Raw genomic sequence first — 13865 nt, forward strand, 5'->3', positions numbered from 1 at the left:
ACCGTCATTCAGTCCAACAACAGCATAAGAACAAACAGTCTACACCAATAAACCGGCCAGTTGCTCTGATTGAAACTTTCGGGAAAGTTTAAGCAAGTTACAAGGAAGAAATTAATATGTGTTGGGCACGATCCAGTAAGGGTGTAAATGTGAGGGTCATTTAAATTTTTTAGGACCCAGACCTAAATATCTCTTTAGAAAATCAATGGGTATCATAACAACTTTGTCAATGTCTAGTAAAGAAATTGTTAAATTTTTGTGACAATCCGGAGTAGGGTGTAGATCTGAGTACCATTTAAAGGAAAACGTCCCAGATCACTTATTTCGAAAACGGATCAATTGATCTGAATGAAACATTCGGAAAAGTTTAACCAAGTTTCATTCATTCATTTCATTTATTTATTCGACCAATACACATTTACAAAAGGTACAGTACAACAAAAAATATGGTATGGGGCAGCTTAAGCAAAATTTTACTATAACTCATTGAGAGTCAGCTGCCCCATTAATAAATATAAACATAAAAGGCATTTAAATACAATACAATAAATAACAGAAATAGGCCTATCATAATTTTTTTTTTAAATCAAAAATTGCTCTTACTTAGTGTGTAATAACTGATGTATAATTTATATTAAATTTACCGAAAAAATTACCGAAATTATCTTATTACAGATAAGTTTAGTATTAATGAAGGGGAAAAAAAAGTAGGTTCATATAAACTTAATGGTATAATAAATTTCAACAGTGTAGATACAATAATTAAAAGAGTAAAAAGAAGAATTTAGAAATCTTTGTCAGAAAAATAGTTATGAATGTCCATGAGAGAGTTGGTAAGATTTTTTAGTACTATTGAGTTCCTCACATCAGCAGGGAGTTTGGTCCACACACGAGGAAATAGATTTACAGGTGAATTTCTATAAGCAATGGTCCTAGAAAATTGATGTACAAAGGTTACATTGTCTGTGTGTCTGGAGTTAACATGGATATTATCTGAGATGGAGTGACAGTCAATTTTTCCAAATAAGCATTTGATTACGAAAGATATTTAAGATTAAATTCACGTCGGAAGCTGAGAGGAAGAAGATGGAGAGTGTCTAAACGGGCTTGATATGGAGTGTCTCCTCGCTTCTCCTTTAGTATACCTCTAGAAGCGAACCTCTGTATACGTTCAATTCGTTCCATGTCTTTCTTTGAATGTGGAAACCAAGCAGGTAGTCCATACTCAATTATTGGTAAAACCAATGATTTGTACAAATTGGTCAGAACTTGCTGGTTAGTGCCATTAGCAACCCTTAGGATGAGACCTATAATTTGATTGCACTTGGAGACAGTGGTGTTTACATGATCTGTCCATGACAGTGTGCTGTCTATTGTGAGACCAAGGTATTTATGGGCATTCGTTTTAGTGATTGGTAGGCCATTTAGTTTGTAAGTACGGTTTATTGGATCTTTTTTTCTAGTGATATGCATTACTTTAGTTTTAGATGTGTTGAATGTCATGCGATTTGTACAGGAAGAAATTGTTATGTGTTGGCGATGATCCAGCATATGCTGTAAATTTGAGGGTTACTTACCAGTATTATTGGATAAAACTGAAACTTTGAAGAGTTTTCACGGTTCATGGTAAAATAAAGAAATGATCATATTTTGTTGACGATCTTCAGTAGGGTGTGGATATGATGACCATTTAAAGATTTGTTTGGACAGTTGATTAATTATTTAAAAGTAATTTGTGTTTTTCAAAGCGCTTAAACCAGTTACAGCTAGGTTAAACTCAAAACTATCTTGATATGCATGAACCATTTTTGCTTTCAGTCATTGAATCGCTATAAATTTAAAATGAACTGACCTTACAAGGTCGGCTCATGCTCACAATGGTTATGAGTCGATATACTTTGCTATAACCATTGCAGCCATAGTTAGAGTTTCAATAACGTCGCGGTCAACTTGTTTTTTGGGTTTTTTTCCACTTCCATAATTTGTTTAGTACTATAATTTTTTTTGTTTTCCATGTTACGTTTTAACTACTTTCTTTTTGTTGCAATTTCAACTCCATTTCTCATTTAATTTCTCATTAAAGCAATGGGAAAAAGCCTTACGTACAAACAGACAGAGTAAGTCTAGTTATTAATATTATTATTATTATTATTATTTTATTGTTATTATTGTCAATATTATTATTATTATATTGTTTTATTATAGCATTATTTATATAATGTATACATTATTTATTAAAATATAGGCCTGTTTATTTAAATTATTTTTTTTTCATTGCGTTTGTGTTTATTTCTCAATTAGGCCTATTAAGGTTAAAATTTTAGCTCCATTTTTTGGGAAGGCGATGAAATATTATTATATAATTTTTATTGCTAATACAAAAATATTATTATTTTATTGTTTTATTTTCATATTATAAAATATTGTACATAATTGTAAATATATATATTCTTTCTTGACGAACAATATAATTCCTTCATTAGGCCTGTGTTTCTTTATTCTATTTCCACGCAAAACGTGCTTCTAGAATTACATTTATTGCAATATTCCTCGCATTTCTCCTAAGAAGCCTGCTATCTGAGAATAAGATGTTAGTTATGCCTATATTTTTATATATTTGAATTTTGCTTCCTTTTATAATAGAATTATTGAAAAGAACGAAATGACGTCATTTGTGGTTAGAATATGGATACTAATTGCGGTGTTTGTACAAGCACATCTTGGTTTTTGCGTTGGTTTTAATTCTACCTCTAGTTTTTGGGAAGACGATTATTACTATTATCGTAAGTATGTTTTCTTTCGAACATCAGCGTTCCCTTGCTACTTCATAAGTAATATATTAATTACTACTTCGTTATTTCTTATTAGCTCATTTTTGTCCATTATCTTTGAAGTGGTCTATTAAGTAAAATGGTAATCAGTATTGTTATCTTTGTGGTTAAATGGTACTTAAAATCCAGCGGTCCTGGATTAATGTCCTGTCAAATAATTTGATTGAATTCTTACCACCAAAACGAACTTTACTCCTTCTGAGTTTATATTTAGGCATTATAGGTGTATGTAGTTGATCTCTACTTAGAAAGATGTGTACGTTATTATTTATTAATGAAATATTTGTATATATTTTGATGTACTTCGAATTCATATTATCTGTATATATAATATCTGTGATACTATCAATTATTTATGCAACATATCTATTTCTATTATGAAGTTAAATAGGCCTACAACTACAGTTATATAGGCTAAAATTATTTATTCGTCATTTAATGTAAACGAAAATATTTTTCTGGGAGTGGAGGTAGAATACATACACAAATATATCAGGAATGTAATTGTAAGTATCGGTATGTTATAATATAATTAATAACTTTCAATAGAGACTTTATATATAATACAGGAAGAAATTCAAATTTTTCGAATTATTTTCCAATGTTGGAAAAACATTATATTGCAAGAGAAATAATTTTGAAAACATTACATAATCACACTTTAGAATTAACATCATAAACAATATAAATTATATTTAATTATATGCTTCTTGCTAAAGATACAAATCTGGAGAGCGTGCATGATGACATGACTGACATTTGCTTATACTATCATCAAACTTGTCAAGGAAAATGTGGAGCACCTCCAACACATGGGTCGATGTGCCACTGCGACTCGTTTTGTGAGCTTTACGGTGACTGCTGTTACGATTATAGGACACATTGTAGGCATACTGATAACAACGTTCGGAATTCTTTCCCAAAATTATGGGATCGTACAGTCTGTATAGATAAGTATTATTACTTGATTACTAAATGTGGTACAGAAACAGTTGATGAAGAAATTCGTTTAAACTGTGAACAGCCCAATCAAGACAATCTTCTTCTAAAAATTCCCGTCAGTGACGCTTCTAATTTATCATATTTAAACATATATTGCGCTCTCTGTAATGGTGTGCCCATGACGGACATTGTAGCATGGAAGGTTTACGCCAAATGTATGTACACATATAAATCAGAAAACTTGGACTTGTTCAATGAAGAACTAGAGGAACCTACTGATCAACCCGTAACAAAACAATCAAAAAAAACAATGGCTCCTACAATACAAATCAGTTTAAAAGACATTCTTTCTGAAATTGATCGTGCAGATGTATGCTTGTATAGATATGAACCACTTAAAAACTACAGCCGGAGATACTGCTCTGGTGCAGAAGGGATCAAACAGTGTCCACTTGACTATCCAGATATTAATATAGTGAACGAATGCAAAAAATATATTGCAAGCGTGTACGACAATTTTGAGACGAGATACGCTAACGCGCATTGCGCCCTTTGTAATGGTATAGAAAACTACACATGCAAATCCACTCGCAAACTGGTACGGGCAATTTCGAGCCTGATTTCGGTATAACCATACCAATTACTATTTTACTGGACTTTTCCTCTGGTTCAAGCTTAAGTGTTGAATCACCACGGTCTAAAGTTATAACTAGGGGAGTAAACTGTGGCTTTGGGCAAGTCTTCAATCCCTTTATTGGAGATTTTGGAAAATGTATTGCAACCATTTGTAAACCTGGTGAGGTCCTTACAGGAAATTTCTGCAGAAAACCTAATTCGAAACCAATCGGAATACAACATGACCAAGCAAGTGAGCTTCTGTGCCTATGTAAACATTATAGTAGCGTTCAAGTATTGTACAACTTTCTTAATATTTCAAGAGTAAACGATTATTTGATTCAAATTACTTCATGGTTACAGATTCAAAATATATCATTCGTCATTCATAGATCCTTTAACAGTACATTCACATCTTTAATCCATTTTAATACCTCACAATGTGAGATTTTTGAAGGTGCTATTAAAATCATTCATCAACAGATGTATGGTGATGATATGCATGTATTGGGAAATATCACAATTATACAGATGTGTATAATGGTGAACAATGTGACAATACCAAGCGAAAGCAAAGACTGTCATGGTTTAGACTTCAATATGAATAGGTTGAATGACGTGAAACTTAATGAATCTTACATAATAACAGACAAAAATAAAACGGTCATAATACCAGAGAGCCATTATCGAATAGAAATCGCACTTAAGGCTGAAAATATACCAACGAATTTGAATAATGTCAGAATAACAAGTTGTCTTAGTCAAACACCTGACCCAACTTGTCCACGCATTGCCTTGAGTACCAGCGATTTCACAGTCATCAACAATACTATCTGGATCTACAAAAATAATGGTCGTAAGTTTACAAATGATGATATTATGATAATTTCTAACGAAACTGTTCTTGTCTGTTCGTTTTTGTCTCAAAACGGAACCAACACAGACTTATCAACGCTGTTTATTTACGACACAACTCTGCACCTTTTAGACATTGTGGGTGTCTCTTTATCGCTTCTTGGTCTTTTTCTAACATTTGCTATTCGTTGCATTTATAAAGAGCTTCGAACAACCTCTGGTAAAATAGTTATGAATATTGCGGCCTCATTGTTTCTTGCCCAGCTTGGAACTCTGTTTTCAAAATCGTTAGTTGAATATACACAGGCGTGTTTTCTCATGGCAGCACTTCTGCATTATTTATGGTTGGTAGCGTTTGTGTGGATGCTGATGATGTCAATATTATTGTTCAGATCGTTCCGTTCGTTGAAATCTGCTGTAGCAAATCGCAAGAAAAAACAATCAGTTAAATTGCATTTGTTTTGTTGTTGGGGACTTCCACTATTGTTTGTCGCTATCTTGTTGACTCTTCATTTCTGCGACCGTGTACCTATTCAATTTTCATACGGTGACGAAACAGTTTGTTGGATACGTGATGAGTTTGCTGCTTTCCTATTTTTAGGAATTCCCATGGCGACAATTCTTTGTTTAAATAGCATTATGTTTGTCGTCATTGTTAGAGGAATTTATCAAAATACAAGGAGCTCGAGGGCGATACGCAGAAATTCTATAAAAGAAGAATTTACTTCTAATCTCATCATCTTTATAAAGGTAATAAACTGGATCGCGTTTACCTAATATATTGTTTCAATCTTCTTGTTATCTGATCATTTTTTAAGTCTTAGTCTAAAAAGTTGTGCAACAGATCCCAACTCGGAGTAGAGGATACCTTCAAATTTTTAGAAAGACTTGGTTGTTTCCAGTAGGGCTGCTAGAACTAAGGCAAAAAAATGGTGAACACCGAGAAACCATCATTGGATGGAATATGTTATTTATTATTTACTTATAATATTGACTGTATTATTTACTTCAATAAGGCAAACAATACACGTAGAACACATTAATATAATAGTTGTAAATTCGACGGTCCGAGAACATTGTAGAGAAAATTAATATCAGAGGTAGTGTATTAATTGAGATTATTGTGTGATATGCTGAATAATTATACTGTATGTTGGAATCCAAACACTATAGCCAGGGTTGAAATAATCGTCGGGTAATGTATTTTAGCATCATTTAAAATCAAATTATAAATCAATTCTTGATTTTTCTCTTACATTGCAGATATCTTGCATTATGGGCTTAACTTGGATCTTTGGGTTTCTTGCTTCATTTACCGATGAACCATACATTTGGTACATCTTCGTAATATTTAACAGTCTTCAAGGAGTATTCATATTTATGGCATTCACTTTATCGAGTCTTATGAAGGTCTTGTTTGGAAAGAAAAAGAAAGCTGGGACGACATAGCTTTCAATTTATGATACCCGACATGGAGGTACACAGTTTAGAGATCTCTATTTTTCGGACAATATCATGTCGGGATAATCATGTACAATGGCGAATCTCTATGTAGGGGGGGGGGGTATTACAAAAAATATAGTTAGACCACAGTAGAACAATTCACAGAATACAACAACAACATAATACACTTGGAAATTTTCAGTGAGAATTTAGTATTTTTTTTTAAATTTAAGTTAAGTTGGTAATAGAAAATTAAAAATATATATATATTATCTGCTTCACAGTGATTAAAATTTAAATTAAGCCTATACTGACACTTAGCACGGTAGTTTGATAATTTTCTTTCTTATTGTATTTTGATCAAAGATTACGATAAACCACTAATCATGTCTCCAAGAAGTATAATATGTATTTACCCATTAACTACAGGAACGTTAGCGTTTTGCAGCACCTTAATAGTTATTTTTAAATGTACTACGTATTCAGTACATTTCACGTCAGGTAGGGCAAAAATTACACCTACATCACATGTTTCTCCTGACGCAAATCCAGCTACTGTCTATTTAATCACGACAATAACAATTACTACCAACACTGCACTACCCGCTGCTCACTTGGACTCGAATTCAACCTTGGCCATCAGGCGCAAGCTCAGTGGTCTATGATGCCAGGCTAGTGATCTGGAAATCGTGGGTTCGAGTCCTACCCGAGAACAACTTGCGAGTTTTTCGCAATTGTTTTCAGAAGTACTGAGTATTCAGTACATTTCACGTTAGGTAAGGCAAAAAAAAAAACAAAAAACAAAAAACTACACCTATACATGCCAAATCCAGTTATTGTCTATTCAATATTATTATTATTATTATTATTATTATTATTATTATTATTATATCGATATTTTACCTATTTTCAATATCAAATACATTATTGATCTTACAGGCTTAGTCGTCACACCCTAGGCCTACAGGGTATTGATCGTCTGCTTAAAGTTGTATTCATTTAAAATTTTAAAAATAAAGTCTCCAACCACAAACATGTTATTATCGTTGGCATTATAGTTTGAGTTCTTTAGATAAAATAGTCACTTGCTGCATAGGAAGTCAGTGATGGCGCTGTGCTAGACAAGCGACATCGTACTGACGTAAAATCAAGCACTAAATGTCTTTTTTGGGGGTTTTTGCACATCGGTTTTTGATATCTTTCGAAATAATTATGATTATAAATTGGAGGAAATGGATCAGTTTGTGGCTGTGTACCAGTTGGATCTTCCTTTCGAGTGAATTATACTGTAGTCTTGCAGCCCAGGTACCGGTTCAAGTCGCGACGACGGGAAACCACCAAACCGTGAAAATCACATACAGTCGTGAAGAGCTGCTGCAACTAAGGCCTAGTAGATCTAGGCCTAGTACAGGTGGGCCTAGCAACTTGAACCTCAATTACTACAAAAAGCCACGGAAAAGGGGACGAAGGGGAGGAATTAAGGTGAGACTTCCATTACCTACTTTTATCTTTGGAAATGCCCAGTCCCTGTGTAATAAACTTGATCAATTGGAAGCATGTATGGCAGTACAAGCTTTTATAGAGTCTAGTCTACTGTGCTTCACGGAAACGTGGTTTAAAGATAAGCATACCAATGCAAATGTTAGTATTGATGGGTTCTCATGCCAACATGGAGATAGAGATTTGGAGGCTGTAGGGAAGTATGGAGGCGGAGGTGTCTGCGCATACACAAATCAACGTTGGTGTAAAAATATCAAGGTTTGTTGAAAAACATTGTTGTAAAGACGTTGAATTTATTGTGCTAGATTACGACCTTTTTACTTGCCTAGAGAGATACCACAGATCTTTGTGACAGTTGCATATATACAACAAGAAGGCAGTCGCATAGACGCGGGGAAAAAATTGCAGAGAGGATGAGACTACTTGAGAGTGAGTCACCAGATGCGCTGAAGTTGGTGTTAGGCGACTTCAATCACTGCAAGTTGAAAAAATCATTACCTCACTGGCATCAATACGTGAACACAAGGAAAGATACAATATTGAATGAATGCTACGGGAACGTACCAGATGCTTACCTGTCGGAAGCAAGAAATGGAATCGGGAAATATAATCACCATCTTATCCAGTTACTGCCGAAGTATAAACAGAAATTAAGAAAACATAAAATTATTACTAAACCTATTAAAATGTGGTCGGAGGATGCTATTAGCAAACTTAGGGATTGTTTTGAAAGAACTGACTGGGAGATATTTAAAAACAGTTCACTTGATGATACAGTAGAACGATGTTCTGCATATATAAAGTTTTGTGAAGATTCCATTTTACCAACTAAAAATTTTAAAATTTATGCAAATAATAAACCATGGGTTTCTAAGGAGTTCAGATTATTAATGAGAGAAAAATATTCGAAGTTTAGAAAGGGCGAATTTGAGGCTAGTAAACATCTCCAGCGGGAAGTAAAACGTGTAATTAGGAGTGATAAGCGTAATTACGCAAAACACATAGAAGAAAAGTTTGAGTCAGGGGACATTACAAATGTGTGGAAAGGAATGAATAATGTAACTGGAAACTTTAAAATTGCATCAAGTGTTGAAGATACTGATATTACGGCGGATGATTTAAATTCTTTTTATGTTAGGTTCGATAAGTGGTCACAGGTTCAATAACAGAAGAAAATAATATTTCAATTAACATAAGTGATGTTGAGAAGGCATTTAGAAATTTTAAGTCTAAGAAAGCCGCAGAGCCTGAACTTATTTCAGGAAAAGATTTGAAGACATGTTATTTTCAATTAAAGTTTATTTTTCATTTTTTTATTTCAATGGTCAGTCGATTTGTGTCGAGTGCCCAAACTTTGGAAGTCTGCCATTATCAAACCGATACCAAAACATGATAAACCCAACATCTGTAATGACTATAGGCCAGTGGCATTAACTGCAATTCCAATGAAATGCTTGGAAAAAATTATAAAAAATGCATTCAATTGTCAGATAAATAATGTGATTGATAGTTATCAATTTGCTTATCGGGAAAAAGGGGGAGTAGTTGATGCAGTTATGACGCTCACGCAAAGGGTAAATTAAAAAAAATAATAAAACACCCCAGAGAAATGACAATTTAAACATTAAAATTACATTGAGAAAACATAATTATATTGTGTGAAAATAAGTATGAAGCGCATTTAAAAAGGATCTAAGTGACTCGCTGGTCAAGACATCTTTAAGGCTATCAGACAATTTTGACCAGATTCGGGGGAAAAGTACTGTAACAGAATAATGATGAAAACAGTACGAGAATACAAATGATTAAATGTAAGGGTGGTTAGATGTCTAGTATTGACTGATAGATATTCTTTTATTATTGAACAGTCAATATGACCAAAAAGGCATTTACAAACAAAAGAAGTTAAAATCAGTTCCTGACGGCATTCAGGCGATAAAAGTTTAGTGGATTTCAATCTGATATATGGGATTTTACCTCTACCAACTCTCATGATTCTACGTGTGGCATATTTTTGGATGCGCTCTAAACGAATACGCTGTTTTTTTAGTCTGGGGCATCCATGCAGGTAGCCCTTAGTCTAAGTGAGGCAATACCAGAGACTTATATAGAGAGAGTTATGTTTGGCTTGAGGCAAATCCAGCAATAAATAGTATCAGACCCAATAGCTTATTGCATTTACTGACTATAGTATCAACGTGGTCATTCCACGTGAGTTTATCATCTATCGTAAAACTCAAGTACTTATATTTTTTAAAAACATCAAGTGTTTTGCCATTAAGGTTATATTCATAATGAATTGAGTTTTTCTTTCTTGTGATATGCATCACTTTAGTTTTTCTAACGTTAAAGGACATTTTATTAGATTCAGTCCAAGCCCAAAGAGTATTTAAATCTGCTTGGACTAGTTAGTTATCGAGAGGAGAGTAAATTGGCCTATAAAGTAACAAATCATCAGCATACATGACACAATGCGAGTTTAGATTATATGTTACATCATTTAAGAATAAATTAAACAACACAGGTCCTAAGACACTGCCTTGGGGCACACCAGAGGTTGCGTACTGTTTTCTGGAACAAGTTCCTTTAAACTGTACACTTTGGGTCCTTTTAGTTAGGTAGGATGACAACCACTGCCACAAGGGATGAACTGAAGAGCCAGTTTTGTTAAAATTAAGTCATGTGGCAATTTATCAAAGGCATTAGACATATCAAGAAATACTGCATCAATAACAGGTGGACGGGGTTTATCTAAAATCAGAGACCATTTACTAATCGTGTTTGTAAGCTGGGTAATACATGATTTTCTTTTTACAAAACCATGTTGGTACTCATTTAAAAGAGAAAAATTTGTAGCATGCAATATAATAGATTTTTTTTTAAACTTTTCAAGTGTTTTGCATACAATTGTGGTGAGAGCAATAGGTCGATAATTTTGGACAACTGAAGGGTTCCCAGATTTTAAAACTGGCACAATAGTCGAATGCTTCCAAGGTTTAGGCAGTATACCAGAGAGGAGGGAAAGTCGAAAAATAGAGGAAATGAGATATTGGTAGAATTTTTTTGCAAGAGTCTAGGAGAGAGTTGGTCAGGACCAGGGGAAGATGAAACCGAGAAAGAGCAGATAGCAGATTCGACATCTTGTGGGGTAAACTGAATGTTTGTTAATTCGGGAATGCCAAAATCATAATCAAGATTCCCAGAAGGCGGATGAGAAGGTAAATCATCAGAAAAATTTAACACGGAAACAAAATAATCATTAAAAACGTTTGACATCAATTCAGGAGTTTCGTACTTTACACCATTATGATTAATTTAAAACTTAGAAGATAACTTAGTACGTTTCTTTTCTTTCACAAATGCCCAGAATCGTTTCTTATTATCATTTGTTTTAAAAAGTTTGTCCACATATTCGCCATACGAACGTCTAAGACATACCCTGAGTCAGGTGCCTACTGCCGACTATCATACTCATGGAAGGGCGTAGATCTGTTTTGAAAGGTGGAGGGGGAGGACAGTTTGTGGGTCGACACCCACGTCAGACCCACCATGGTTGGGGCTGAGGTGCGAAAATTTGAGGAAATAGTACCTCGAGATGGAAAGAAATGACACCTTTATTAAAACTAATCATCATCACATTACCTTTCGTCAAAATGAAGCGCCAAAAAAAATTCTCATGATCTTTTATTAGGGATTTTTGTCAACCGTAGAGCTCTTGATATGTGTGATATACCATAGAAAACAAAACTTAAAAAAATATTTATAATAATAATAATAATAATACTATTAATTCTCGTGATCTTTGGAAAGGACCTATACGAGCTTATTACGTGTTAGCTACGAGTGAGGTACGACTTTATGGAGTTGGTTACGAGTTATGTACGAATTATGCCGAGCAGAGCACCGAGTTAACTACGAGATTATTACGAGCATAAAAAGTTTGTACCGAATTAGATACGAGTTAGGTACGAGCCAACTCGGTGCGCTCGTACTTACTCGTACTCGTTTTTGGGTGCTCGCATCAAACTCGTAGATGACAAAACCGCTGACGAGTATCCAGAGTAGTGTACGAGCTAGGTAGGAGTACCCCGAGTACTCTACGAGCTACCTACGAGTTCTTCGAGTTTACTACGAGTTATCTACTCGTGGCGATAATTTTGAACATGTTCAAAATTAGCGCCACGAGTTCAGAGCTGCTACGAGTGCTCCGAGATTTTCGAATCGTCCTACGAGTTTTTGCCGAGTTTTCCGAGTTAGCAACTCGGCATTCTCCTGTAACTCGTATGCTGACAAAACCCCTAGTGGGAGAGGGGCATTTAATCATTGTTTTTGGTAAGGTTTTGGTCAGCTATTCAATATAATACCCTACACCCCTCTGCTGATAACCATTCAAGCAAGGCCTTACTTCTTATCAGCCAGACATAGAAACGTGGTACGAACTGAATAGTACAAAAGCCTACTCGTGCCACTTAAGTATATAAAATCATCAAAATGTAATCCGAAATTTCGGATTAGTAATCCGTTATTTCGAATTAGTAACTCGTTATTTCGGATTACTAATCCGAAATAACGAATTACTAATTCGAAATTTCGGATTAGTAATTCGTTATTTCGGATTACTAATCCGAAATTTCGAATTAGTGATTCGTTATTTCGAATTAGTAATCCGTTATTTCAGATTACTAATCCGAAATTTCGAATTAAGTAATTCGTTATTTCGAATTAGTAATTCGTTTTTTTCGGATTACTAATCCGAAATTTCGAATTAGTAATTCGTTATTTCGAGTTAGTAATTCGTTTTTTCGGATTACTAATTCGTTATTTCGAGTTAGTCATTCGTTATTTCGAATTACTAACTCGAAATAACGAATTACTAATTCGAATTTTCGGATTAGTAATCCGAAATAACGAATTACTAACTCGAAATAACGAATTACTCAGGAGCGAGGACGTAGGCCAGGCCTAGAGAGAGAGAGAGAGTTCGGACGCGGTAACGTCTTGCCCTAGTTGGGAATCATGCTGTCATAATAGCGTTGTTACAAATAAAAAGAACTAACATAATTGTCCATTTAATATTGGCATATATTTAATAATCTATTCATTATTTACTACAGTGAGAAAAGAAAGAAAAACACTATTTACACAGGATCTCAATAAATAGCTCTTGCTGAGCTATACTGGAAAAAAAAGTCTAGTTTATCATAAATTACAGTGTACTGTATAATGTCTGTTTTTGCATTATTAATAAAAAATATTTTCATTAAAATCGAGACAGCTGAAAATAATTATAGGCCTAGGTTTTTCTTTAATTTTTTTATGTATAAACTTATATCTTTTTTGTTGCAGTAATTTTTGTTGTACCTGTTACTGTACACACTGTTTATTGAGAAAAAAAATAGCTTCATTCTCAAAGTAATTCAGTTATTGCAATTCGTAAAACATTATACAAATACAGACTCTCTTCAGGATTATTTGGTTGAGACAGTTGTCTTTCTCGCAATAATATCGAACAAAGATCAAACACATCTTTGTCACATGTGTACTGGCTCTTGAAAATTCACTCAGTAATTCGTTATTTCGAGTTAGTAATTCGTTATTTTGTATTACTAATTCGTTATTTCGAGTTAGTAATTCGTTATTTCGATTACTAATCCGAAATTTCGAATTAGTAATTCGTTA

The 13865-nt window shown here is 34.0% G+C and overlaps 2 protein-coding genes across 6 annotated transcripts in view; both read left to right on the forward strand.

Moving 5' to 3' along the window:
- LOC117102725 overlaps positions 1–4431 on the forward strand; it is a 6293-nt gene extending 1862 nt beyond the window's left edge. Inside the window, exons 2-4 of one of the 3 annotated variants that reach the window (XM_033243129.1) lie at positions 2084–2117; positions 2644–2783; positions 3551–4431. In XM_033243129.1, the coding sequence (XP_033099020.1) occupies positions 2086–2117; positions 2644–2783; positions 3551–4404 (1026 nt within the window). In that variant the 5' untranslated portion in view covers positions 2084–2085 and the 3' untranslated portion in view covers positions 4405–4431. Of the gene's footprint in view, positions 1–519; positions 2118–2643; positions 2784–3550 lie in introns of those variants that run through there. The other 2 variants (XM_033243128.1, XM_033243130.1) reach the window with 2 other exon arrangements.
- Positions 4432–4852: 421 nt separating this feature from the next.
- LOC117102724 (adhesion G protein-coupled receptor L3-like) overlaps positions 4853–13865 on the forward strand; it is a 12853-nt gene continuing 3840 nt past the window's right edge. Inside the window, exons 1-2 of one of the 3 annotated variants that reach the window (XR_004444465.1) lie at positions 4853–5993; positions 6507–6720. Coding sequence is in view for 1 of the 3 variants with exons in the window: in XM_033243127.1 (XP_033099018.1) it covers positions 4872–5993; positions 6507–6692 (1308 nt within the window). In the remaining 2 variants the exon portion in view is untranslated. Of the gene's footprint in view, positions 5994–6506; positions 7420–10838; positions 11405–13865 lie in introns of those variants that run through there. The other 2 variants (XM_033243127.1, XR_004444466.1) reach the window with 2 other exon arrangements.

The sequence above is a fragment of the Anneissia japonica genome, unplaced genomic scaffold (genome assembly GCF_011630105.1).
Source record: "Anneissia japonica isolate Jap-2015-1 unplaced genomic scaffold, ASM1163010v1 scaffold16577_len186930_cov114, whole genome shotgun sequence".
Taxonomy (NCBI): Eukaryota; Metazoa; Echinodermata; class Crinoidea; order Comatulida; family Comatulidae; genus Anneissia; species Anneissia japonica.